The 27,332-nt window shown below is 46.5% G+C and overlaps 1 protein-coding gene across 6 annotated transcripts in view; it reads right to left on the bottom strand.

Annotated features, from left to right (window-relative positions):
• Positions 1-1,621: 1,621 nt before the first annotated feature.
• The window catches only part of ATP6V0A1 (ATPase H+ transporting V0 subunit a1), a 55,225-nt gene continuing 29,514 nt past the window's right edge, over positions 1,622-27,332 (bottom strand). For 4 of the 6 annotated variants that reach the window (XM_041724432.1, XM_041724431.1, XM_041724434.1 and 1 more), the window contains 9 exons: positions 26,804-26,894; positions 22,432-22,550; positions 20,869-21,085; positions 20,385-20,492; positions 15,256-15,363; positions 14,277-14,294; positions 9,381-9,498; positions 8,912-9,083; positions 1,622-3,243 (listed from right to left, as the gene is read on the bottom strand). In XM_041724432.1, coding sequence (XP_041580366.1) covers positions 3,150-3,243; positions 8,912-9,083; positions 9,381-9,498; positions 14,277-14,294; positions 15,256-15,363; positions 20,385-20,492; positions 20,869-21,085; positions 22,432-22,550; positions 26,804-26,894 — 1,045 coding nt within the window. In that variant the 3' untranslated portion in view covers positions 1,622-3,149. The remainder of the gene's footprint in view (positions 3,244-8,911; positions 9,084-9,380; positions 9,499-14,276; positions 14,295-15,255; positions 15,364-20,384; positions 20,493-20,868; positions 21,086-22,431; positions 22,551-26,803; positions 26,895-27,332) is intronic. The other 2 variants (XM_041724433.1, XM_041724435.1) reach the window with 1 other exon arrangement.

Genomic DNA, 27,332 nt, shown 5'->3' with positions numbered 1-27,332 from the left:
GGAGCCTAATGTGTGACTTGATCCTGAGACTCCAGGATCACATCCTGAGCTGAAAGCAGACGCTCAACTGCCTCAACTGCCAAGCCACCCAGGGATCCCTACAAGTTCTTCATATATTCTACACACACGCGCGCGCACACACACACACACACACACACACACACACATATGTATCTGCAGTTTCTCCCAGTGTGAGGGTTGTCTGGAGTCTGTCCTTTAAATACAAAACCTTGTAAGTCTAAAGCCCGTATCTTTTTTTTTTTTGAGATTTATCTTATTTTACAGAGAGAGAGTACCTGTGCATACACAGTGTGGGGGGAGGGGCAAAGAGGAAGAGAGGAAGAAGCAGACTCTGTGTTGAGCACAGAGCCCAATGCAGGGCTTGATCTCACAACCCTGAGATCACGACCTAAACCAAAATCAAGAGTCACTCAGGCATCCCTAAGGCCCTTTAAAAAAAAAAAAAAAAAGATTGATTGATTGATTTGGAGAGAGAGGTGGTGAGGGGCAGAGGATAAGGGAGAGAAACTCAAGCTGACTGCACGGAGTGCTGAGCCTGATGTGAGGCTTAATCTCAGGATCTTTGATGAAACCAGGGGTCAAGATGCTTAACCCACTGTGCCACCCATGCATCCCTCTTTATCTTTTTAGTGCTTTGCTTTTGGTGTTGTATCTAAAAATCACCTAACCCAAGTTCATGAAGGTATTTTCCTATAACTTCCCCTAGGAGGTTTAGTTTTTAACTTTTACATTTAGGTCTATAACCCACTTTGAGTTAATTTTTATATAGTGTGGGGGCTGCTGTCCCAAATTTGTTCTTTTGCATGTGGATACACAGTTTGGCAATCAGCACCTGAAAGCTCTTCTTTCCACACTGAATTGTCTCAGCTCACCCACCTCAAGTCCACCCTGGACGGTTTGTGTGTGGGGCCAGGTGGGGGGATGCACCGAGGGCCTATTTCAGGGCAGGAGAGGGCTTGAGCAGAAGGAACATGAAACAGGGTGTTCCTGGCCCTCCTCACCCTTCCCCGAGCAGCTGCTCACATTCCTGTGCAGCCCGTCCTGTCCCAGAGGCCCCAGGAGGAAAGGAGAGGCAGGGCACTAAGAAAGAATGTGGGTGCCTTACATGGCAGTCAGGGCGGAGACGGTGCCTTCCCTGCCCACCTGCCCGCTGGCTCTTCAGCTGCCTGCCTCCGTCAGCACCTCACATTCTCCCACTGCCCGGAGGAACCCCACACAGAGCCTTGGCTCACACCAAGGCCAAGGGCATTGGGGCTCAGAACAGCCAGGCTACTGAGTCCTGGAAAGCACACTTGGAGAAGAGGGAGAGGAAGGTGGGCAGATGCCCAGGCTCCTCTTCCCCTACCCTCTGGGTAGGTGTGTGGGAAAGGAAGAGGAGGACGGGTCCCCACCCCCCACCCCCCACGGGAGGCAGTATCCCGAAACTGCTGGGCTTGAGGGAGGGGAGGGGCCTGGGAAACCTGAGAGGTGACAATTTCACAAACTGCCTGGCCTGCAGCTGTGGCTTCTGATCCGATCAGCAGGACAGCAGACATGCTGGAGGAAGGGCAGGGGCGGGCAACATGGGGGCCGCGGGCACAGGAATAGGCAGCCTCCCGGGTAGAGTCAAACACACTTTATTCAGCACAGGAATGTGTGAACAGAAGGGCCTTGGGCAGGGTTCCTGACAGAGAGCTCTGCTTCAAACCCTGCTGTAAACGGAGCAAAGGTCATCATATAAACCACTGGGCCCAGAGGGGAGGGGGCTCTGCACAAGGTGGGGGGAGGGGCAGGTCACACTGGCCAGCACACAGTGAGGCTGGGGCTGGTGGCTCATGCCCAGGAAGAGTTGTGAGCAGCTCTAAGTAACTCACTCAGAGAAACCAGACTGGGAACAGGGCAGTGGCCTGGCCAATTCAGGGGATTACCTCAACCACTGAGGACCACAGGGTTCAATTTAGCTGAAGCAGCCAGGGCTGCTGTACCAGCACATGATTAAAAGGCCCCAAGAGCCATAGCCCAGCATGGGGGGGGGGGGGGGACAGGAGTGGTGGCCCTTCAGGGATGGCTCACCATCAGTCTGCAGGGCAGGGCTGTGCAGCTCTCATAATCATGTGCACTAACCCTTGGTGGTTGCCTCCAATCTGCAAACTGTAAATGGCACCAACCTTCCCTGCCCAGGATCCCACTCCCTGGACTTGGGGCCCTAACAGAAGTGGGAAGGAGCACTGAAGGGCAGAGCTAGGCAGGTCTGCAGGCAGAACTGCCCTTGATGACTGTGGGCCTGCCCTCAAGACTCATGATTATGGGTAGTGAAAGGTCTTGGGGTCTGCACCAGGAAAGAACAACAGTTTGAACCCTCTGCCCAGAGGGAATACTTGTGGCAGAGCCTGTAGCATGGCCTGAGAAGCATCCAACCACAGAGGCAGCCAGGACCTACGTTTGGGTCACTCCCTGCCAGGCTGTTATGCTGGGTACACATGGGGGCAGGGGGGAGGCGGTGGTCTGTGAGGGATGAGGAGAGGGTGCAGGTTAGGGAGGTGGTATTGGGGACCTTGGGACCCTTGGGAGTGACAGGGAGAAGCCATGTACGATGGCATAGTGGGGTCCAGCTGAATTCCTGATTAACAACTGCTCTGAAAACCAGAGGGGATGGGCAGAGGACAGAAGTACCAGGAGCCACCCTTGCTAATCCAAGAGTGAGGTGTGTTGAAGAGCGCCCCTATCCCAAACAAGTAACTAGAGTGGCAGGAAGAGTCTGGTCGTGGATAGCAAAGGTGCTCCTTCCGTGGGCTTTGGGCTCAAAGGTAAAACGCACAAATGTGCTCACCACCAAGGGAGAGAAGGGGCTGTCTCTGGATGGACGGAGGCTGGGAGGGCAAGGCCGGTGCCCAGTGGGTGTGACTGACAACGAGAGCCCAGCTTCTCTTTAGAAAATCACTACACTACACATGAAATTGGCGGTGGTGGGGGACCCAGGGAGGACGGATCTATCTAAATGACTTGCAGGCGGCTGGGGGAGGGCTGGCAGGGATGACACAAATGCTCCGATACCCAGGGATCACAACCAACAGGCAAGGGGAGCATAGATAACCACTGTGGAGGGCCTTGGGGACAGCAGCCTGCTGGCACACAGTCCCAGGAGGGGCTCACTCGTCAAACTTCCCTTCCCGAATGTGCTCGAAGGAGAAGGGTAGGAACTTGAAACCGGTTCCACTGTAGAATTTATTCTGGAACTCGACCCTAGGGAAAGGGGAAAGGGAAAAGGAAAGTCATCACTCCACAGAATCCTTTTGGGATTTCATGGTTGGGCTAGCAAGATGCTCTAACCCTCCTCCCTGAGGCCTTTCTTCCTAGCTGAGCTTGGGAGAGCAGCCTGCCTCTGCCACCCACCCTTGCCCACCCAGCCAAGGCCTTGGTCTACTTCCCACAGTGCACATAAGCCCTGCTTCTGAAGCCCGAGCCTGCCCTGGTCAAGGCAAGAGGGCCACCTACCTCCACAGGGCCTACTTCCACCCGGGTTTGTCCTCAGTTCCTACTCCTTCCTGCCGAGCAGAGTGTTTATGCAAAACTCTTTGTCTAGCCATGTGCTCTAATGGCAACGGAGAGAATAAATAGCGGGCTCCTGGCAGGGGCTCATGGGAGAGCTCTTAGGGAAGCCCCTGGGCGGCAGTGAGCTTAGCGCCAACGATTCTGGCAAGCACCCTTGTTTTCTAGTTTGTTTCTTTTCTTGAAGGAGGAAGGAGAAGGGAGGGTTGCAAGTAAAGGCTGGATGCTTTGGGGAGGAAATTTGCAGGAAATGGGGGCAGGGGCGGATCAGGAGGGGAAGTCTTTTCCAAGTAATGGCAAAAATATTCTCCAACTACAAAAACATCTGAGAATGAATTCTTCTCTCAGGGGCTGAAAGGAAAAGCAGAGCTTCACCTCCCTTCCCAGGCAGCTCAGCATCCATCCCTGATGGTCTCCCTGGGGTCCTTTCAAACTCTGAGGGGCAGGAAGATCGCACTCTGGGAAGCAGAGCCAGGCTGTAGGCTACACGTCCCTCAGCATACTCCTTGGATGGCTGCCCAGCAACCAAATCACCACCAAATATGGGCAGAAAAATGCATGATTCAGAGGATAAAAAAGCCAAGGAGATCTGCCCTGAGGAATAGTTTCCACTCAGCATTGTGTCACCCTGGGGTCACCAGAACCCCTGCAAGGACGGGCAGAGCTGGGGGCTGGGGCAGGCTTCAGGCAATGGTTCTTGCGCAGGGCAGGGCTTCATCCTGCCTCCACGCCAAGAGGCCTGCATACTGAAAGACTGTCTGCATTGGGGGGCTGTCCGTGGTGACACTCAGAGGGCCTCAGAGGCCCCATCAGCCCTTGGTGTGCTGGCTGAGGACACTGCAGGGCTGCCAGCTCCACCCCCTCGGGAGGAGAGGTGAACAGGATTTTCTGTGTGGGTGGAAGAACAGGCAGCCTTCTCCTCCCAGCCCCACATTCCAGGGGCTGGGCCAAGGTCCCCAAGCCTCCCAGACTCCCTGGGCCAAGGGAAAAAGAGGACCTGGGGGAGGGGGCTTCAAACTGCAGTCACAGGATTCCTGGCAAGAGCAATTTCAAACTGGGGTCTGAACTTGTCCCCATATCCCAGTACCCTGAGAAGTCCTAGAAGCTACAGCTTTTCTAGCCTCTGTTCGGGGAATTAGGTGATGAAGGGGTAAGCTGTTGTTTATCACCCACTGCTATGGGTCCAAATGCTTCTTGCTGAGTAGGTCATCTGCATGTGGCAAGGCCATTTCTGAACAACTGAAAGGAGACGGACGCACTCCATTCGCCTTCAACAACATGTAGCAAGGTCATGGGCAAGTCACCTTAGGGTCTACGAGGGGGCCAGAACTCGACCCCCTGGTTGGCTAACCACAATTCGAATTCTGAACTGGACAAATGGAGTAGAAGCTTCAGAAGTTTTCAGATGCCCATGGGATCACCATCCTTCTCTTGGCATTCCTCTGCATGCCTCATCTGCCCATGGGGCCCAGGGGTTAGAAAGGGTACACCTGTCTGGGGTGCAAGTGCATAAATTCTGCCGCATGAGGAGATGGGTGGTCCCTCTGACACAGGGCCTGATACTGCCTTACCGCCAACCACTGCTTGCAGTTAGAGACAGAGTGGCCAGGATCACAGACACTTTGGGCATCTCAGGGTCAGCCTGACTTTATCTCCCTTCTCAAACTCCCAGAACAAAGCTGGAAAGCAATCTCCCTGTTGGGCTCCCCACCCTCGGCTCCCTCCCAACCAGGGAAATGTGTGCTTCCTGAGAAAGTACAAACATGAAGTTCTTTGCACCAGGGCCCAGAAGGCACTGCTGGCCACCTTGCAAGTTCCTCTTGTTTTAGGAGCCTGCTAACACCCCTCAGGAGTCCAGCCATGCCCCAAGCCACTGAAATGCACCTCTAAAATAACAGTTGTGAGGAAGGTCTCAGGAAGTTGGATGAGTTTCTCTGACACCCCTTCCCTTCCAGGTGTAGTACCTGGTAAAGGCCACCCAGTGACCCAAAGGATAAGTAGGAGTCCCCAGAGTGCTCACTCCTGCTATGTAACAGGAAACCTTGTTTCCTTGAGTGAGGGAAGGGGAAAGGAGTCCTGGGTCTCTTCCCTTTCCTGGCAAGTGTGTGAGTGAAAAGAGTCAGTTTTAGAAAGATGACTCTGGGCCAAACTGCTTCTCTGGCCCTTTCTGCCACTCTCTGAGCAGTCCAGGGCCTGGAACACACATCTGTTTGATGGCCCACATGTCAGGATAACGATGGCAGCCAGGAACTATACTTCAGGTGTTTTTACTTTTGGGCCAGCTGTTCTTCCAGCCATCCCATGCAGTCCTGCTGTGGAGCTACTACATTCCTTACAACAATTTGGTTCCTACCTTTTTTTTGGCCTTCAACCAATGTGTGAGTGTCTGAATGTGCACATCAACACGTATGTGGAATCTGCTAGGTAAGAAGGGATTTGGTTCCTGAAAGTGGGCTGCGGGGGGCAACAGTCTTTCTACCACTAACGTCAGTTTGGAGTCCACAAACTGACACATCCTATCCCTGCCTTTGGCTTTTGTGAGGAATAAAAGACAGCTAATTACAGTAAGCAAAAACAGAGGCATATAACACAGAAGGAGACAGAATTAGCAGGTTGGGACAATAACCTGTTTACTCTTGTTTTCAAATATACCACCTACCTCCTCAGGACCCTACATGAATTTCAGACTGATGGTTTGTGTTTGTCACCAAAGCAGATGATGTTGTTCTTGTCCCTGCCAAAGACCTCCAGAACTTTTATAATGGGTTAGCCTTTGCATCAGGATTAGGAAACCCCAGATGACAGCCAGGGGTAAAGTGACAGGCATGAAGATGGCCAGACTGGACCCCAGGAAAAATAGCAATGTCCCGCAGAGGCAGAGACACAGGCAGAGGAAAAGCAGGCTCCATGCAGGGAGCCCGATGTGGGACTCGATCCGGGGACTTGATCCAGGGACTCCAGGATCATGCCCCGGGCCAAAGGCAGGCACTAAACCGCTGAGCCACACAGGGATCCCACACCCCCTTTCAGTAAAGGTGACGCTCCAAATGTGCCTATAACAATGGGGATAGCCGGCCTTGGGTTTTTTTCTTCTCTGTGATACTTCCACTATCCAAACAAATCAATGCACAAATTTGTTTCATGAGCCCCTTCCTTGAATGTGCCTCCCCTGGGGATCTCCCCTCTCGTAACAGGCTACTGGCAGTTTCTTTACAAGGGACCATGGCCAAGATGTCCACCCCACAGGGCAGCCTACTTTTAAGTGGGGCAGCTCCAATCTGTACTTGAACACCAGCTTATGATGCATCGGGGCACAGCGACAGGCACTTGGTATGTGCATTATTTTGTATTTATCACGGCAACCAATGTTATGTAGATACCATCTTCTCTTTACGTGAGAGAAAGTGAGGTTCAGAGAGGTAAGTGCTCTCCCCAGGGTCACCCGGCCCGTGCCAGCAGAGGTGAAGTTTGCACACGGGTGGGCCTAATTCTGAAGCCCACTCTCTTGTCACTCATTAGGTCCTTGGGCTCATTCATGGGGACATGGGAAGACACCTTCACTTGAAGGCCGCAGGTAAGCCTGAGGAAGAAATAATCCTTCTGGCAACAAAACATGGCCTCCCAAGCTGCCTCTGCTCACTCTGGAGATTGGGCCCAGGCGACCTTCCTCATACCATGGTGTGCCAGGCTCACCGCTCTGACAGTTCTGACCCAGCACCGGGATTGCTCCTTAGCCCACCCAGGGAGGAGGCAACAGGCTCCCCATTTGGGTTAGAATTCAGGTGGGGTAGTAACTGGCCCTTCAAGCCCAGGGCTCAAGAGACAGAGAAGTGACGATGAAAGGAAGGAAGAAACAGTGAGTCACCACAGGCTGGTTACACAGACATTCCCTCATACCGAGTGGCTGAGGAAGTGTGCTGGAGAGAGAGTATGCTGATAAGCTGAGAACAGGGTAGTGTGCCAGCAGTCTGAGCCATACAGCGCTCCTAACCTCCTAGCTGGACAGTAAATAAACAACAGCTGGGTGGGGAGGAGGGCGGCAAGGAGGAGGAAAGCCAGCCAGAGGACGGATTATTTTAAAGGAGCTTTTGAGGGAAGAGTAAGTCCCAGCTATGCCCCGCCCTTACATGCTTCACGTTCCCCTCTATCATTTAGAACAGCAAACAAATCTTTGAGGAGGCTCAGCACAACCAAGTCGAGAGGAAAATCAAAGATAAGGGGAATGGGGAAGAGGATCCTTGGGTTTAGGTTTAGAAAACGGATATTAAAAAAAAAAAAAAAAAAATATATATATATATATATATATATATATATATATATATATATATATATAAAAGAAAACGGATATAATAAGACATTGCATACATACACTCTCTGATTTTGAGATCATTAGCACCATCTCATCTAGGGGTTCCTAAGGTATGGTCAGTGAGTTTGTGACCCTTAAAACAGGTAAAACTGTTGGAGGTTGTGTTTCTCTAGGGGGAGGGTTGAGAGCTTCTCATTGAGGTGTGAGAACCAAAAAGAGGAGAATCACAACATAAAGGAAGAAGTGGAGACTCAAAAAAGGGAGGGCTTGAAATAGGGAAGCCAGATAAAGTACAGGATGTCTAGTTTTTAGTATGAATATGTCCCATGTACATTTGGGACATATTTACACTAAAAAAAAAATTCATTGTTTATCTGAAATTCAAATTTAACTGGATGTCCTATAATTTTATTTGCTAAATCTGGCAACCCTACCTTGAGGTCACATGGTCACTGCCTGGACCAGACTCCACCTCTCCCACTCCCTGGGATTGAGCTAACTCTCTCCAGGCAGAGCCATTAAAAGCCACAAACTACATTAAAGAAAACAAACAAATCCAAACCTGCCCTCCTGAAGAAGCTGCCAGGGGTCCTACCCAAAGACTCTGGCACAATGACAGAAAAGGGGGACAAAACTGGAGTACAGTGTGCTCTAGCATCTTCCTGGGCTACAAATTTATTCCAGAGTTGCTTCCATCGCTCCCAAGAAAGGAGAGAACTTATGCCAGAGTAAAAAAAAACAAAAAACAAAAAACAAAAAAACCCAAACAAAGCAATGACTTCAGCAGGTCTTTTAAGTCACAACAAAGAGCAGTAAAGAGTGCTAAAGGCAGCGAGAGGGAATCTGACAACACCCACTGGAGAATTCTCTCTTGTGGGCTCTGAAAAGTTAGCTGTGCTTTTCTGTGGACATTTCTTGATGCTCACTTCTAACACAGGTCCTTGGCCATAATGATGGGAATGAAAGCAGACACTTCCTAGGGTCTCTGGATTCCGTATGAGAGGAAAGCTGCCCTCCATGCAGCTAAGGACACATCCCCGGTCTCCAACTCACCAGTGTAAACGCAGTGCGTGGAGGAAAGCTGAGAGGCCCTCCATGATCAGAAGGATGGCCACAGTCAGGGTGGCAAAGGCGGCAAAAATGAAGAATAGTGCCAAACCTCCTGCCAAGCTCTTCACGCTGAGGCCGATGTGGATCACCATGGTCCAAAGCACCTCAGACAACTCTAGGGAATGCAGAGACAGGACATCTAGTTCAGTTTGGCAAGAGGTGCTGTGGATCTTCCATTTTGCTCTGCCATCCCTCACTGAAGTGTTCACTGTACCCGGGCTTCCTACAACCGTAGTGCATAGCTATGGCAAAAGCGCTGATCCTCCCATTTGGACATCTTTCTCCTAGAAGTCAGAAGTCTGAATAATTCCAGAACCTTTTTGTTATTTCCACTCTATGTAAGCCCTACATCTGAGAGAGTACCCAGAGAAGGGGAAAACCATACTTTTCAACTTGAGAGACACAGACTCACGTGCATGAGCGAGGCTGAGGGCCCAGAGCCGCAGGTAGGAGGCAGTGTTGGAGATGCAGCCCAGGCAGTACTCGATGGTGTGGATGGCCTGGTGGACCATAGTGTCCCCAAAGTCAAACTGTCATGGGAGAAAACCAAGAAGATATAAGGCTGGGAGGGGATATGTAGATTGTTCTATGGCCCCATGGTGCTCTGAGCCTGGGCCTGAGCGCCAGCACCAACAGCTACATGGGCCAGAAACCCCCAGCGTTGAACTCGGGTGGTGATTTCACCTATGCTATCCCCAGGAATCCTGCCTGGCTTAGCCCCCAACTGGGACACTCCATTTCCCTTAATACACTATATTTTAATGACCTCCAGCCTGAGATTCTTTCAGACACATTTGTTGATTCCCCCTGCTAGGCTGTAAGCTCAAGAGTAGAATATATGGCAAGTGAAAAGCACTCAGAGAAACAGGCTGTCTGGACCTGGGGCTCTTAGGGCCCTGCTGCTAGGCCTGCCCCAGCTGACTTCCTCCTCACCGTGCCCAAGTGAGGTACCCTGCTCTGAGTCAGGAGAGAAGGGTTTTCCCCCAGCCAGGCTTCAGCAGATGGGCTGCCAAGGTGAGGCTAAGCCTCTACAGCCACCTTGATTATTATTCCTACAACCTGTGGGGAACAAGGTAACCTACTTTTCCTTGTAGCTTCTGAGTTGACATAGGGAGATTTCTGGAAAAGTTTTCCAAAATCCTCCAGTTGACTGAGACCACACGGAACATCTATTGTTTTTTCTGTTTTTCTCATGCTCCCTTTCTCCCAGCTCTCCTTTCCACATCAAAAATTGTTTCCAGAATAAAGGAGGAGAGCTAGAACAAGCTTCATTTGTAGGAGTTCATTTGTAGGCCTGCTCCAAATAGAGCTAGGGAAGAATTACTGGCATGTTCCAGAAGCACCAGGCATACGGCGAGGCCTCTCCCTCTGCCAGGTGGAGCAATCAGTAGCCACCAAAGAATAGGAGGTGGGCCCTTCCGGGATCCTCCCACACAGCCCACCCAGGAACCCCAGAAGCACAGGGCCTCCCCAGCCTGCCCTACCCTCACGTAGAGTCTTGTTTTTCCACCAGTTTCTTTCAAGACTCACAAGACTCCACTCCCAAAGGACACCAGAAGTGTCTTGGGAAATTGCATGAGGACAGGAGAGAAGGAGCTGGTTGGTAAAGTGCTAACAGCCCAGGCCTCAGGGGTACAGCCAGTTGGGAGGGGCCAGCTCCAACACACCATTTTTGGGCAACTGCCTCAGTTTCCCTCACCTCTGACCGTCTCTACTCTGAGTATTTCTGGGCTTTTCTTTTGCAACAAGCTCTTCAGGCCTCCTAGTTATCCTAAGAACCAGGGTAATCCTCGTTACCTCAATCCCAACAAGCTGCTAAGAGCTCTTTCCCACCAGTCCTGGCTGTCCCCCCAGAGCCCATGCTCAGAGGAAGGAAAGGTCTCTGCTCCTAAAAGCTCTACAAAAGCAGGGACTGTTGGGTTTCCTATAGAACCAGCCCCCTTTTCAGCAGTTACATTCTTTTTTTTTTTTTTCCCCAGCAGTATTCTACTCAGAGTTCCTCCCAGAAGAATGGAGAACATGGAGGAAGCCTTTCTTCTAGGCATTATTTTTCTACACTTTCTCTTCTTCCCAACTTCCTGCTTTGTAACCTTGGACAAGTTTTCATCTCTATATAATGGGGGAAGACAATGGTGGGGGGAGGATTTAGTGAGAAACACAGCCAAAGCATGTAGGAGTGTCACTGTCTCAGGAATCAGCTGTGACTGAGGGGCATGGCTGCAGATTTCCTGTCTACACTCTCCCCCAGGGCACAGCCCACCCCTCCTCACCTCCTGCGCCTTGCCCTCCACCCTCTCTGTCCCACAAACCCAACATTCCCTGCACCCACTCCCTTGCCTTCCAGACGTGAGGTCTAAGACATTCTGTGTCCTCACTGAGCCTCTGCGGTGTCTCCCATTGTCACCTTTTCCTCCTCCCTCTTGAGACACTCGCCTGCCCATGGTTTTCCTCCTACCTCCCCGGATGCTCCTTCCCAGTCTCCATCTTGTTTCTTCCTTAAACGCTGGAGGGCCAACTTCAGCTCCTACACCTCTCCTGCAGCACTGCTGCTCAGGGCTCGGACAGCCACCCATAGGAGAGACTCCCAAATGGACACCTTCATTTCTATGTTGCCTGTTTCCAACTAGTCATGCTGCATCTCCTAGTGTGCCATAGGCACTTCAAATTCAATGCCACCTAAACTCATTAATTACTCTCCTCTGTCCCCACCAGGACTGACTTCTACTCCACGCCCCATGTCTAGTAGAGTATCACCACTAGGGCCCCAGGCACCTAAGCCTGGAAGTCACTAGGCAATCTTGAATCCTCACTCACTCTCACTGCCTATATTCATTAAGGTCCTGGGACCCGTAGCTCTAACTTCTTTAACCTCATTATTTGTTCTTTCCTTCCCAACTCCCCTGCAAATGCTTCAGTTCAGTTCAGGCTTCCCGATTCTTTCATGACTTGTATCAGACTAATGGGTCTCTAGGCCTCCAGACTGTGACCCCTCCTCAATCCAATATCCCCTAGGACACCCCCATTAAAGCATTTCAGTAATGCCCACATGCTGCGACACTTTTGGCCTCACCACCCTCTGCCAGTTACTTGCTATCCAAACGCTCTCCTGCGGCTTGTTTCTGCAACCTCCAGGCTCCGCTCTCACTGGTCTCCAACTCCTGGCCCTGGGCTCCAGCCAAGCTGTATACTTGTTTATCTCAAACACGTGATGGACCCACACTCCTGTGTCTTTCTGATAACTCTACACACTGTCGGGTCTGCATCCCCACTCTGCACCCACAGAGATCCTGCTTGATCAGAATAAGCTTAGCAACAATCTCCTTCGGGAATCACTTTCTGGTCTTCTCTCTCCACCCCCATCCCCGTACTTGTCAGGTGCCCTCTTTCTGTGTTCCCATAGCATCTTGGGCACACCTTAATCACACCATCTGTCACCCAGACTGTTTCCTCAATTTAGCTGGGAGTTCCTTGAAGGCAAGGACTATGTCTTTCTTCTTGCAGATTCTGTAGCACCAAACAGAGAGCTTGGCACATAGAGGGTGAATGAATGAATGGGTGGGATAAAAGAATTAATGGACGAAATGAACAGATGGATGGATTGGGGGGGAGGGCAGATGGATAGATGTGTGGGTAGGTGAGATGGATGGATGGGTAAGATGCATGAATGGGTGTGATGAACAGATGGATTAATGGGATGAATGGATGGATGGGTGGGTGGGTGGGATGAATACACCTGGTGAATTGACACGTAGGGAGAAGTGCCACTGACCCTTGCTGAGTGGTTACAGCCTTTAAAGATTTCCCAGACAATCAATTGGCCTGGCCCTGGTCTACAACTGGACTGAGTGCTCCCTGGAGAGAGAGACTGCTACTTCCACCAGGCTGCAATAATGGCCGACAGATTTACACAGCCAAGCAAAAAAGGGAAGTTCTAAAAGAAGTAGGCTGGACTTAAAAAAAAAAAAAAAAGTTTTGTTTGAAATCTTTAGATAATTTTAACAATTAATCCAAATCTGGCTGTGGAGAACTAGACTGTGCATGTGCCTGACAGAGATAAAATGTCATCATTATTTAGGAAGCCATGAGAAGCTGAACCCTTGAGGGAGCTGAGGGGCCAGAGACTAGGGAGGCTGAATTATAGTCCATCTTGTGTGGATATCCAAAGCCCCTGGGACATGGCTTACAAATGAGGACTATTCTGATGATGATCATAGCATTGGGTGCCAAATTAGGAAGACACTTAGAAAGAGCAGTGTTGTTGGAGGCTATGTTACTGGGAGAGGGCTGGGCTCCTCACTAATATGGAACACACTTCCAGCCAGCCCTTCAGGGCAACTCAACCAGTGACTGTGCAGATGAGCCGCTCATAGGAACACAGAGGCTCCTGGATGCCAGCAAAAGAGCCACTCCAGCCTTCAGGAAGACCAAACACGGTCTGTTTTACATAGAACAACAAAGGTTTTCCCATTCTCATCCCACTTTCTTTTGGAGAGGACTACGAGCCAAAAAAGGGAAGGGTACATGGGTCTAGGTATTTTTAGAGAAAAGTTTTGGGGGAAGATGCAAACAGTGCAGCAAGGCCTTTAAAAACCCAATTTAAAATCTGTGCATTGCTAACTGAATTACTGCTGAGCTAGAAGGCCTTCTACTCCAAATGTGGCCTGAATAGTCAACTTTGTTTCTATTATCTGGTATAATATGAACTCCTTTCACATAGATAGGATTGTTTTAGAATGCATCAGAGAGGCAAAGCCTCCATTTTGAAAGCTGCCTACCTCCTACCTGGGTAACAGGGAGGTAGAGCTGACCCCAAGTGAGGGTCCAGCAATTCTCACGTCAAGCATCATCAAGCTGATGAGGACAGTAGGAAGAGGTTGGCTGCATCTCAGGGAGGAAGGGCGAGCTTTACTCACAAGCTCTCAGAGGAGCAAGGAGGAAACAGCTACTCCCATACATAACACCACAGGAGAGGAAGGCAAAGACTAATGGGATTTAATCCCCGCCAAGGGGGTTACTTCAAGAATGCCAAAGCAGACATTACTTGTAGCTCCTTTCAAAGCCATTCTCAGAGTTATTAGATCAGCAAAGTCAACGAAACAAAGACAGAGGTGACCAACATGAGATGCAGTTAATGGAGATGAGCTTTTTCAGGACACAGGTTCACAAACTGGTTAGAAATGGCCAATGAGATGCGGGATGCGCGGGTGTCATGTGTGGCCCCCGGTTGCAGCAGGGTCAGCAGAGTGATCACAAGGATGGGAAGAGAAGCCCCAGATAAACATGAAGGCAAAGCCAGCTTGTTTCTTACCACTTCATCCTCGGTAGGCTTGTAAACACAAATTTACACTTAGTGGGAAGCCATGCCACACAAGGTCACAAGTTACCAGCACAAGGTTACTGTTTCTCTGGGAAAACTGTTAATATTAAAGGGGTCTAATGTGTTGGAGGCAGGCCTCAGCATACACAGAAAGCAAAACCAGTAAGACTTAGAGCATTAAGATACGTATTTTTTAAAGGCACCCCAACCCTTATGGTTTCTTTTTTAAAATGTCATACACATGGTGGAATTGGTCACTCAGACTGAAAAGTTCAGTCACCTGGGTTGTCAACTCCTATTCTATTTGCTCCAAAAAGAATATAATTGGGGGCAGGGGGAAGAGGATATAACGAATAGATGGCATTCAAAAGTTCAGTTCAGAGGCTTTGTGGTGGGAGTGGTCAGGCAAGGAGACTGGATTTTAACAAATAGCTTGGACATTGGAGGTTTAAAGAAAAGTCTAATGTGGCCTTCCTACTTTTTCACTCTCTGTAGAAAGGAGGCAAATAACATTTTTTAAAAAGCTCAAATAATATGTCTGCAACAAGTGCTCATTAGTGGGACAAGACCTTTAAAAGTACCTGCAATTACAGTTCCAACTGGAACCATTCCTGGAAGGGATAAGGGATGAAGAACAGCCTGAAGAGGGCTGTGTTTCTGGTCACAAGAGCAGGGAAGCCAGGGCTTACACTGCCCTCGGTTCCCAGGAGCACAATTAGTGACTCAGATTTGCATGCAGAGTACTGCGAGCAGCACAGAGTTGGAGTTCAGAAAAGGGATCACAGGTCCCACAGGCACTGCAGGCAACACCCACTGGAAACAGTAGCAGTGCCCTAAGAGGCCCAGATGGCAGGCTGATCACTAGTAATAGTATTTTCATTTTTCAAGAGGACTGGAGGGAGGCCACTGACGCACACCAGACAAGGGCTGACCCACAGTAGGAGAGGAAGCCCATGCCACTGGATCTTACCTCTTCTGCGTCCTCTGAATGGGTGGAGAGCTGGTCATGCTGAATAATCTCAGCATCCTCCTCTGTCGGTCCGTTGCCCACCCTGATCCCACCAAAGTTGAGAGTTCCCTACACAGATGAACAGAAAGAGTAGAATTTGCCTGGGCTTTAATGTGACATTTTGTGAGATGGGGAAGGGCGATGGTTAGTACATACAAACCTCAGAAAAGCATATATTCTAACAACAAAATCAAAACCCGCTGATCCAACAGCTAAGTACAAACAAACCACTGTCCCCACCCCAACCACCACCGACCCAGCCCCAGCCCCATTTACCACCTCATTCTGATAAGAGGCAACATGCAGTTCTGCCTGCTGCACCAGGATACACCAACTTGGCCTTGGTCAAGGCTAACTGAGATGCCTGCTTGAGTGAAAAGCTTCATATGAACAGGTTCCTACAATGACTATAGCTCGATCTGTAAAGCTGCCAGTGGTCTAAGTTTTTCTAGAACTAAAGATCAGACCTTCTAAGAGGGAAAGGAGCCAAATGACATGGTGACTATGACTATAACCTGGTCAGATAAACTTTCAACTGGAACCCAAGAGTTCAGCAACCTTTCCCAAAAGTGTACTGAGTCTCTGCCCAGGAACAAAGGACTTCTGAGTTCAGGGAAGGGAAAAAAAACTTAATGTATATCAGCTCATGGCTAGAGAATATGGAGTTAAAAAAAAAAGAAAAAGAAAACGGCTCCTTTCCTTCAGTGGAAGATTCTGGAGTGTTACAACTCTTTCACAGGTAGGTGGGCAAATGCTGATTGGGTGTTTGCTTCTTCCCAGGCATTGTGTTCAGCAGAATTTCTAAGTCAACCTGACTTGGAAAAGCTTGGGTTTACAGAGGCAAAAGGACTCTGAGTATAAAAACCAGGCAGAACTGGGGTGAAGTCGAACAAATACCAATGAGTGCTAACTGGCCAGCGGGAAAAGAAGCTAAAGAAACAGCCCCTAGACCCACCTCTTACAGTTTCTGATCAGGGAGCCCAGATGAGGCAAGAGTTCAAAAACTGCTCTTCTGCAAAACAGCCTTCTGGGCAGCAACACGATGTGCCAACAGGTTTGGTCAACTGCCCTGAGGTCCCACCTACAGCTTCATCTTTTGGTGCGCACCTCTTTAGTGCAGCTTACTGACTATCCGGAACTCAGTGTCTGGGCACAGACTCTCTCTCCTTGTAGCAGGGATTTCTCCCATGCTGGTCAGAGAACCAGCTCCATCAGAATCACCTTGAAATTAAACAGAGGTTCTCAAATGCTACCCCCAGAAATTGTACATTTAGTAAGTCTGGGGTGTAGCCTAGGAAATCTATATTTAAAAAAATATTTCCCCAAGCACAAACTGTATCATGATCTTTATTGTCTATCAGAATTGAAAATGCAAACACACAAAAAAATGCATATACCCTTTGAGACTTAGCAATCCCACTGCTGGGAACATCTATGTTCAGGAAATTTTATCAGGGTACAAGGACAACGATGTTCCCTACATTCATATTTGTAACAGCAAAGAACTGAGAATAACCAACATATCCATCAACAAGGGAGTGATTACACAATTTTAGCATATCCAACAGAACATTCCATAGAACATTAGACAACTATAAAAGAGTGACATACTCTCCCAGGTTACGGTAAAAATTTAAAAATCTGATAAATCAAGGGGCAGAAGAATGTCACAGTTTAAACCACAATTCTTAGTGCTCGCTTCGGCAGCACATATACCAAAACACAATTTCCTAGTAGGTTTTAAAAACACACACACACACACACATATATACATATTTATGTTAATGGATAATAGATACATGCAGAAAAAATTTGGAAGTAAAATTTCCCTGCCTGTGAGAAGGGGTCTGGGGGGAGGGGAACTTTCTCTTTCGGTACTATTTGCATTCTCTAACCTATTGCTTTAATTGTGTGTGTGTGTGTGTGTGTGTGTGTGTGTGTGTGTGTGTGTGTTTTAGTAGGCTCCAAGCCTAGTATGGAGCCCATTGTGGGGGTTGAACTCATTACCCTGAGATTAAGATCTGAGCTGAGATCAAGAGCTGGACACCTAACCAACTGAGCCACCCAGGTGCCCCCTAATTTCACTTTTTAATGTCAGTAGGGGATTGTCTAGGTCATGGAATTATGGACCATCTTGATTTCTTCTTTTGCTTCTTTTGTTTTAATATCCTAAGAATCAGGGGGAATCCCTGGGTGGCTGAGTGGTTTGGCGCCTGCCTTTGGCCAAGGGCATGATCTTGGAGTCCCGGGATCGAGTCCCACGTCAGGTTCCCTGCATGGAGCCTGCTTCTCCCTCTCCTCTCTCATTCTCTCTCTCTCTCTCTCTCTCTCTCTCTCTGTGTGTGTCTCTCATGAATAAACAAATAAAATCTTTAAAAAAAAATATATATCCTAAGAAACAAATTCTGATGTGTAGTCAGATTTGGGAAGCCCTGAGACCCTGGGCACCTCCAGTACATGTGAACCTTACACCCGACCATTCTCAGAAGGTGGAATACAAGTACAACAAAGGGCACTGGTGACAGGAGAGGACCCCAGCATACTCTGGCATGGGTTACAGAGTCCAGGCAGCCTTCAGGCTTTAAGGCTCCTAAACCAGAAGGTCATTTCCAAAGGTTTCCCCAACCAACAGATAGAAAGAAGGGCAGACAAGTTAAACCCTCTCACCCTAGACAGACACTAACAAGTATCCCTTCAGGACACAGGACATGAGAATTATAGGAAGGTGGGGATGAGACATATACATCAGCAGAAAAAAGAAAAGAAAAAATTGAACTGAGACACACCACTTACAGACAATCAAGAGGACACAGAACAGAACAAATACAGATCAGTGATCATATCCTCAGCCCTTAGGGTCAATAATCCAGGGTCCTTGTTGTAAAATGATCATCCTGATGCCTTCAGCCTGCTCTCTACAACCAGATGTTTTGCAAAAGAACCAGTGGGGCAAAGAAGACCCTATGAATGTACAGCTTTCCAGACTGTGGACTTTTAGCTTGGATAGTGTCACAGAAGAGGATACCAGAGTTAAAAGCATCAAGACTGATGCATTAGAAACATATGCTAAGGCTAGCAAAAAGAAGACCACTTAGGAAGAATATCGATAAGTGGATAGTATGCGCTTTGCAGACTTTTTAAAAAATATGTCTCATAGGAAAGGAGAGTAAGTTACTATTTGAACATAATTTCAAGCAGCAACATTAAATTATCTTCTGATCCAAAATGTCAGCCTTTGACTTATTCTAGAAGGATGATTACAGCAGGTATCTAGGTTTAAAATGATCAGAAACACTTAATGAATGAAATGGTTATCCATCTAAAAATTTCACTTTCTTTTAAAGGAGTATAATGCCACTGGATCACACTAGTATCATGTGTGATCACTGCTGGTGAGATTTTAAAAATCTTATTGATTACCTAGAATAGACTAGGCTAAGTTGATATCAGTGCTTTAAAAGAGTTTGGTTAAGAGATGTTTTTAAGGACGAATGTTGAAATGCTTAACATTCAAATTGCTGTTGCTGAATCATGAGTTGGTATTTAAAGAAGGAAAGTTCCAAACAGATGACTTTGGTTATTGCATCACATGCAGAGGACATATGAGACCCATAGCAGACTGGAGGTCTCAATGGAGCAGCTGAGGACAGGAGGGCTTCTGAGTCTCTCACAAAAGAATAGACATGTATAAAGTCCCACTGGCAGGAGAGTAAGTGATAGCTAAAACGGACCAAATGTCCACATGTTACTCCAAAGCAGAAGTTCAAAGAGCAGGGAAATTAATTCAAGAATCACAGAAATGTTCTCCCTCCATGCTGAAAACTCATCTCATACAGGGTCACAAAATACAGTCATGACAGTGGATGAGTCCAAGAGCTGCCATCTTGGATTAAGATGGTGGGATTCTGAGAGGGTGCAACAGTCACTTTGCTTCCATAGACATGACTGTACTTAAATTTCTGAATAGAAACTTAGCAGACCAATGACAATGAATGGTATTAGAATGTATTCATAAGAGGTAGAAATATTTTCTGTCATTGCCTCAATGAGTAACAAGGATGTACTTCCCAAGAGTAGACATGTCCCATGCTCTCAATATAATTGAAAAGAATTCTGCTGCACTGTTTGCCACCTCTTTTACACAAAATGTGATGGTTTGTCAGTTTTAATTCACTCACTGTTGCAGCCGCTGCTGCCTCTAGTCCCTGCTGGCTCGGGGTTGGGCTGACTGGGGCCTCCACAGGCTGCCCTTCCTGATAGTGAATGGAAGAAAAGAGGAAGGGAGAAAGAAACAAAAGAGGGAGGGAGTGAGAGGGAGACGAATGGAGGGTACATGGAAGGATGAAGATGGTCAGAAAAGGGAGAAGGAGGATCTTGTAACTCAGCTGCTCTCCAACAGGAATAATAATCTAACAGCTGTATGAGAGTCATGCAATAAGATCTTTTGGGTTTTACTAGGCACTGTAATAAGTAAGCTTTACTGCATCACCAGAAATGAAAATTTGGTAACTTAAGTGGGTGCGTGTGTGTGTGTGTAGAATTCATAAACACACATACATTAAGTAAACAAGTGTATGTGCTACTGTTTAAAAAGAAAAAAAAAATCATGTACTTTAAACCAAATATTTTTTCTGAGGTCTTGGTTGGTGAAAGTATCACGGTCTCATTTTAAAAGAAAATATTTCGGTGTCAGCCCTGTGGTTGCCCAGGCAAACCACATGAGAGGATTTACCCACCTGCAGCTCTCAAAGCCCTGATTTGGCTGACACTGCATCTAGGCAGGCCTAGACCTGGATTCTGTTGAGCACAGCATGAGCAAAGCATGACCAGGAAAGGTAAAAAACCCCAACTTGTTTTCTCTACCTGAGTTATTCAAAGCTAAATCCAGGTGTTCGAACAGCAAATACATGTGGTGGTATTTTGTTTTTGTTTTTAATTTCAGCAGGTCCAGTGCTTGTGCTGGGAATATGACACAAGTGCATTTTAAGAGTATATAGACATATGCACAATTCATTATATCTGATGAGGAATTGCCTTGATCTCAAGGAAAAAAAAAATCTAGTAACTTTCAGCAATAAAAATATACCCACCAAATGCTTCCTCCTCAAATATTGATGGCGAAGGACCAGTGGTTTAAATAGTAGCATCCAAGGTACACACAGTAGCGCAACCACTACCAGGAAACACTGAATTCCTTTCTATAAAGTAAGGATAAGGCATATCACATTAATCAAACATGCAGTTTCCAACTCCAGCACAAATTTCCCCCAAATAGTACTTTCCTACTGATCTATGAATAACACTCTATCTAGCTTCTCAAAATAATAAGATGTTGTGGCAAAGCCCAGGAATTGTCTCATAGGATGAGAGTTATAAATTCTACCCCTTGTGGATACAGGAGTTATATTAGATCCTCTGAAACTAAGGAGGATGGGTTGAATTTAGTTCTGGATGTATGGGCTGAAAACTAAGACCACGAAAAAGATTTTTAAAGGATTTTCCAGAGTCACAGATATATCTGGCTTCCAGATCTAGGATAACCACCTAAGATAGTCCACCTCTGGGTTGACGTACCTGTCCAGAATATAGCATCGAATTACTAGAGTCCCCATAGGAAAAGAGAAACATGTTTATGAAATGGATCAGAAGGCTTGGTGCTTTCTCAGATGTATCAGCATTATAGGCTGTCCACTTGTAAAATATAAGGATAACCAAGTAGCCAAACAAAGAAGTCATGAAGATTATTTCAGGAATAAATCCAAAATAGATATTCAGGGGCTTCTTGAAATAGCTAAAAAGGAAGAGAAGAAAAAAATGTTAAAGGTGAACAGACCCAGGAGTACCTGGTTGGCTCAGTCAGTGGAGCAGGGGACTCTTGATCTCGAGGTCGTGCATATGAGTCCCACATTGGATGTAGAACTTACTTAAAAAAAAAAGAAAAAAAAATTCGGGCAGCCTGGGTGGCTCAGCGATTTAGCACTGCCTTCAGCCCAGGGCATGATCCTAGAGACCCGGGAACGAGTCCCACATCAGGCTCCCTGCATGGAACCTGCTTCTCCCTCTGCCTGTGTCTCTGCCTCTCTCTCTCTCTCTCTCTCTCTCTCTCTGTGTGTGTCTCTCATGAATGAATAAATAAAATCTTAAAAAAAAACACCTTTTTTTTTTTTAAAGAAAAAAAAGGTGAACAGATCCAGGGTCAGCCCTACACCAAAACAGAGCACTTACTAGATTTCCTAACTACAGCTTCCTCAATTCTGTCTTTTTTTTTTTTTCAGTCCCCTGGACTGAAGGTGGTGCTAAACCGCTTGAGCCACCTGGGCTGCCCCCTCAATTCTGTCTTTATCACGTTAAGAAGCAACAGCCAGAAACACTGGGGGCAACAGAGACAAGTAGGATTAACCATGACTTCCAAACGTTTGGACCTTGAACAGTTTGGAACCACCCCACCAATCTTTTCCCATGATATAGTACATTCTGAGACCACAGTTCATAATTTTACTTGAGTTACACATAAAAGAAAAAACAGTAACTCATTCATTTTGATGAAAATGATGTAAGATTGGGATGCCTGAGTGGCTCAGCGGTTTAGCACCTGCCTTTGGCCCAGGATGTGATTCTGAAGTCCCAGGATCGGGTCCCACATCAGGCTTGCATGGAGCCTGCTTCTCCCTCTGCCTGTGTCTCTGCCCCCCTCTCTCCCTCTCTCTCTCTGTGTCTCTCATGAATAAATAAAATCTTAAAAAAAAAAAATGATATAAGATTTTTCCTGTTGTTAAACGACTAATATTAATTAAGCCTCCTTTAAGAATATGAGATTTTAGGGGATCCCTGTGTGGCTCAGCGGTTCAGCGCTTGCCTTTGGCCCGGGGTGTGATCCTGGAGTCCTAGGATCGAGTCCCGCGTCAGGCTCCCTGCATGGAGCCTGCTTTTCCCTCTGCCTGTGTCTCTGCCTCTCCCTCTCTCTCATGAATAAATAAATAAAATCTTAAAAGGAATAGGAGATTTTTATAAAAGCACCTCTTTAATGTAGAACAGAGTTCTAAGTTACTAATCCCTCCCCAAAGATGTCATGATTTCTGTAGGCAAAAGTATTATTAAAACTATGCATGTTCTTGTGACATAAACAGAGCAACTTACATATGGTTGAAGAGGCTCAAGGTGACTCCGAACATCATGTGGATGATGCCAAGGATAACAGATGTCTTCATTTTAAAGGAGTTGAGAAAGGTCAGTTTATTGGTAGCAATGTTCCAGATCTGTCACAGCCCAAGGAAACAAAAAGGTATTACAAAAAGTTCATGAATGGGATATTATTATTCTTCTGCTATCTTTTTTTTTTAAATAAAATTTTCTTTATTTATTCATGAGAGACACACACACACAGAGAGAGAGAGAGAGGGAGAGAGAGAGAGAGAGAGAGAGAGAGGCAGAGACACAGGCAGAGGGAGAAGCAGGCTCCACTCAGGGAGCCTGATGTGGGACTCGATCCCGGGACTCCAGGACCACGCCCTGGGCCAAAGCCAGGCTCCAAATCGCTGAGCAACCCAGGGATCCCCTAATCTGCTATCTTTTTTAAAGTAAGCTCTATGCCCAATGTGGTGCTTGAACTCATGACCCTATGATCAAGAGTTGCATGCTCTATCAGCTGAGCCAGCCAGCTGTTCCTATTCACCTATTTTCTAAGCCTTTTTTTTAATTATGGAAAATTCTAAACATAGACTTAAGTAGAGAGGACAGTATAACAACCTTGAATTTACTTATGACGCAGGTGAACAATACTCAAGGTCAATATTATTTTATCATAAGACAACCTACTCTACATCTCTGTATTATTTGGATGTAAAGCCCACTTATCACATCATTTTACCTGTAAATATTTCAGACTCTTTTTTTTTTTTTTTTTTTTTTTTAAAGAGAGAGCGTGTGTAGTGTGCCTGCATGTGGAAGAAGGGATGGGGGCAGAAGAAGAGGGAGAGAGAACTTTTTTTTTTTTAAGATTTTATTTATTCATTCATGAGAGACACAGAGAGAGGCAGAGATACAGGCAAAGAGAGAAGGAGACTCCATGCAGGAAGCCCGATGTGGGACTCGATCCCAGGACTCCAGGATCATGCCCTGGGCCAAAGGGAGGCATTCAACTGCTGAGCCACTCGGGCATCCCAGGGAGAGAGAATCTTAAGCATGCTCCACACCCAGCATGGACAGGTGGCTCGATCTCATAACCCTGACGTCATGAACTGAGCTGACACCACGAGCAGGACGCTTAACTGCCTGAGCCACCCAGGCACCTCCCCCACTACACACATTCTTTTTAGGTAAGGACTCATTTTTAAAACATGACCATAATACTATTATTACCCTCAAAAGCATTAACAATTATTTCTTTATTTTTTTTTTTTAAGATCTTATTTATTTGATAGAGAGAGAGCACAAGTAGGCAGAGTGGCAGGCAGAGGGAGAAGGAGAAGGCTCCCTGCTGAGCAGGGAGCCCAACGACATGAGTCTTGATCCCAGAACCCTGGGATCACAACCCAAGTGAAAGGTAGACAGTTAACCAACTAAGCCACCCAGATGCCCCAACAACAAATCTTTAATATAATGAAACATATAGTCAGTATTTAAATTTCCCTGATTTTGGGATCCCTGGGTGGCGCAGCGGTTTGACGCCTGCCTTTGGCCCAGGGCGCGATCCTGGAGACCTGGGATTGAATCCCACGTCGGGCTCCCAGTGCATGGAGCCTGCTTCTCCCTCTGCCTATGTCTTTGCCTCTCTCTGTGTGTGTGACTATCATAAATAAATAAAAAATTAAAAAACAAAAAAACAAAAAAAATCTAATCTATAAATTATCCCTCAAATTTTTTAATTATAAAATATTTGAAGAAGCTGGGGCATTTATCTTGTAGATGTTTCATAGTCTGTGTTTTGCTGATCATATTCCAGTAGTGCTGCCATTCCATCTATTTTTAAATATTAATTGCCTTAAGCTTTGTCACTTAGGGCCTGGACAGCTATAATATTTTCCACATTTCTTCTGCCTCTACTTAACCATCAGATTACATTTCCTAAATCAATGACTCTGATGCAGTCACTTCCCTGTGCCCAAACGTACCCTGCACCTGCACTGTCTTCTCTAGGATAAAGGACAAACTCAGTAACATAATAAGCCAGATCTTCCACCAGCTAGCCTGGCATCATTTTTTCAGAACCAGCATCCTTGTGAGGAGCTCATCCTTAGTGACTTCTAACCTGAAAATTTGTGGCTAGTACTTTCTCAGTCCCAGTCTTCCCTGGAATTCAATTCTATAGGTCCAACTGCCTGGTGGACATTTATACTGGTGCATCCAACAGGCACTTCAAACGTAAAACCTACCCTTAAGTATCAAATGAGATGCATGCAAGACAACAACAGAAAACATTCTGCGGGGTACCTGGGTGGTTCAATTGGTTGAATGTCGCCTTTGGCTCAGGTCATGATCCCAGGATTCTGGGATCAAGCCTCGCATCAGGCTCCCTTGCTCGCTGGGAAATCTGCTTCTCCCTCTCCCTCTGCCTGCTCCCCCTACTTGTGCTCTCCCTCTCTCTCTCTGTCAACTAACTAACTAACTAACTAACTAATAAATAAATCCTTAAGAAAAAAAAGAAAAAGATAACATTCTGTTAACTACAGAACACTACATAATGTTACCTAATATTATGATTATTATTTTTTTCCTAATATTATGATTAGACTCTAAGCTACTTGACAGCAGGAGCTACAGCTTAAATTATGTGTTTCCTCCAGCAAGCACCATATCTGCACACAACAGGGATTCAGTAAACATTTGCTAAATGTGTACATAAAATGTTTTTCAACCTTTTCAGGTCTTGGTCTCCTTATATGTATGATAGGGATAACAGTATTTCCCTGTTAGAACTGTTTGAGGGGAAATCAGATATGCTAGGGGAGAGTATAGTGTTGGCCCCCAATAACCATTTCAGTAACATTTGCTCTTGTAATAATCAAAATGAGTAACTTTGGATTTCCCCACCTCTATGCTTTTGCACATACTTCTCCCCATCTGAAACAATCTGAAATTTTTTTTTTAAGATTTCATTTATTTATTCATGAGAGACACAGAGAGAGAGAGACAGGCAGAGACACAGGCAGAGGGAGAAGCAGGCTCCACACAGGGAGCCCGATATAGGACTCAATCCCGGGACCCCAGGATCAGGCCCTGAGCTGAAGACAGGTGCTAAACCTCTGAGCCACCCAGGGATCTCCAGAAATATTGTTGAAGTCCAAATTAATGCCCATTTTTAAAAGCAACTTTGACCTTTCTGGCCTATAATGATATTTTTCCTCTGGAATGCTATATTGCTTACTGTCCAATGCTCATTTTTTCTTTCAAGATTATATTTATTTATTCATGAGAGACACAGAGAGAAGCAGAGATATAGGCAGAGGGAGAACATGACTCCAGGAACCTGGGATCATGACCTGAGCCAAAAGCAGATGTTCAACCACTGAGCCACCCAGGCATCCCTCTAAATGCTCATTCTTAGATTTCTTTCCCTGTCTTTCCTAAGCGCACAATACAAAAGATCTGATCACATTTTATTTCCCTAAGGTTTTTGTTTAATTCTGGGATAAGTTTTTGTAAGTATATAAAGATAATAATGCAAATCTAAAAATCCATAGGAAAGAACTACTTCTGCTTTGTTAAATTATCTGCTAAAAATAAAACCAAACTAAGTTAAACAGAAATAAACTGGGAAGGACTCTTAAAAATCAATCTTCCTATGGTCAAAATCATTAGCCACCTTTGAAAGAAGCAGGGCAGGAAAAATTATTTGGTTCCCCTAGGCACTTGGGTCTCTTATGGTTTGGAAGTACTATGGACAGATACACAAAGGCTTTCCAAAAATACTTCAATTGGGGGCCCCTGGGTGGCTCAGTAGGTTGAGCATCTGCCTTCAGCTCAAGTCATGATCTCAGGGTCCTGGGATCGAGTTCCCCATCAGGCTCCCTGCTCAGTGGTGAGTCACTTCTCCCTCTCCCTCTGCTCCTCATGCTGGCTCTCTTGCTCTTGCTCTCTTCCTCTCAAGCACTCTCTCTCTTTTTCTCAAATAAATAAAATCTTTAAAAAACAAAAACAAGAAACAAAAATACTTTAATTGAAAAACAAATAACTATCTATCTTCAATTTAATTCTCTCACTTCAGGGTTACAGTTTTAAAAATCTGGTGTTAGGGGTACCTGGGTGGCTCAGATGGTTTGGCATTCAACTCTTGGTTTCAGCTATGGGTCATGATCTCAGGGTCATGGGATCAAGTCCTGCAATGGGCTCTGCACTGAGTGCAGAGTCTGCTTGGGATTCTTTCCTTCTTCCTCTCCCTGCCCCTTTGTCCCTCCCCCAACACACGTGCTCTCTTCTCTCTCTCTCCAAAATAAATAAACAAAATCTTAAAAAAACAAACAAAAAACCCCCACAACTAATGTTAGACATAATAGGAAAGAAGTGCTCTTACTGGATCAATGCCAAAGGGGTATGGTCCACCAAAAACTCCACGGACAGATGGGTTCAACTGCAGAACAGGGTTCCCCCGAAGCGTCTCCTCCCTACCATGTTAGGAAAAAAGTTCCATTTATCAAGAGAGGGAAACTGTTGAGGTCCAAAAACTGATCCTAAAAGAAATTACTACAGCTGTCTTATCAATAAAAGAGGAGGTACTTGCCTCTAAGAACAAGAATGGATCAGAGAAGACCGTAATAAGCCACCTGGGTAGCTCTCTGTCTTCAGCTAAGGTCATGATTCCAGGGTCCTGGGATTGAGTCCTACATGGGGCTCCCTGCACAGTGGGGAGCCTGCTTCTCCCTCTCCTTCTACACCTCTCCCGCTCATGCTATCTCTCTTTCTCATGCTCTCAATCCTTCTCTCTCAAATAAATAAAATCTTAAAAAAAAAAAAAAAAAAAACGACCACAACAAATACACCTATACAACTAAGTAGGGTAATGTGCAGAATCTGCTTTTAATCTACAAAAAGAATCGATGTGC

The sequence above is a fragment of the Vulpes lagopus genome, chromosome 12 (genome assembly GCF_018345385.1).
Source record: "Vulpes lagopus strain Blue_001 chromosome 12, ASM1834538v1, whole genome shotgun sequence".
NCBI lineage: Eukaryota > Metazoa > Chordata > Mammalia > Carnivora > Canidae > Vulpes > Vulpes lagopus.
This window is presented reverse-complemented; position numbering and strand designations above follow the sequence as displayed.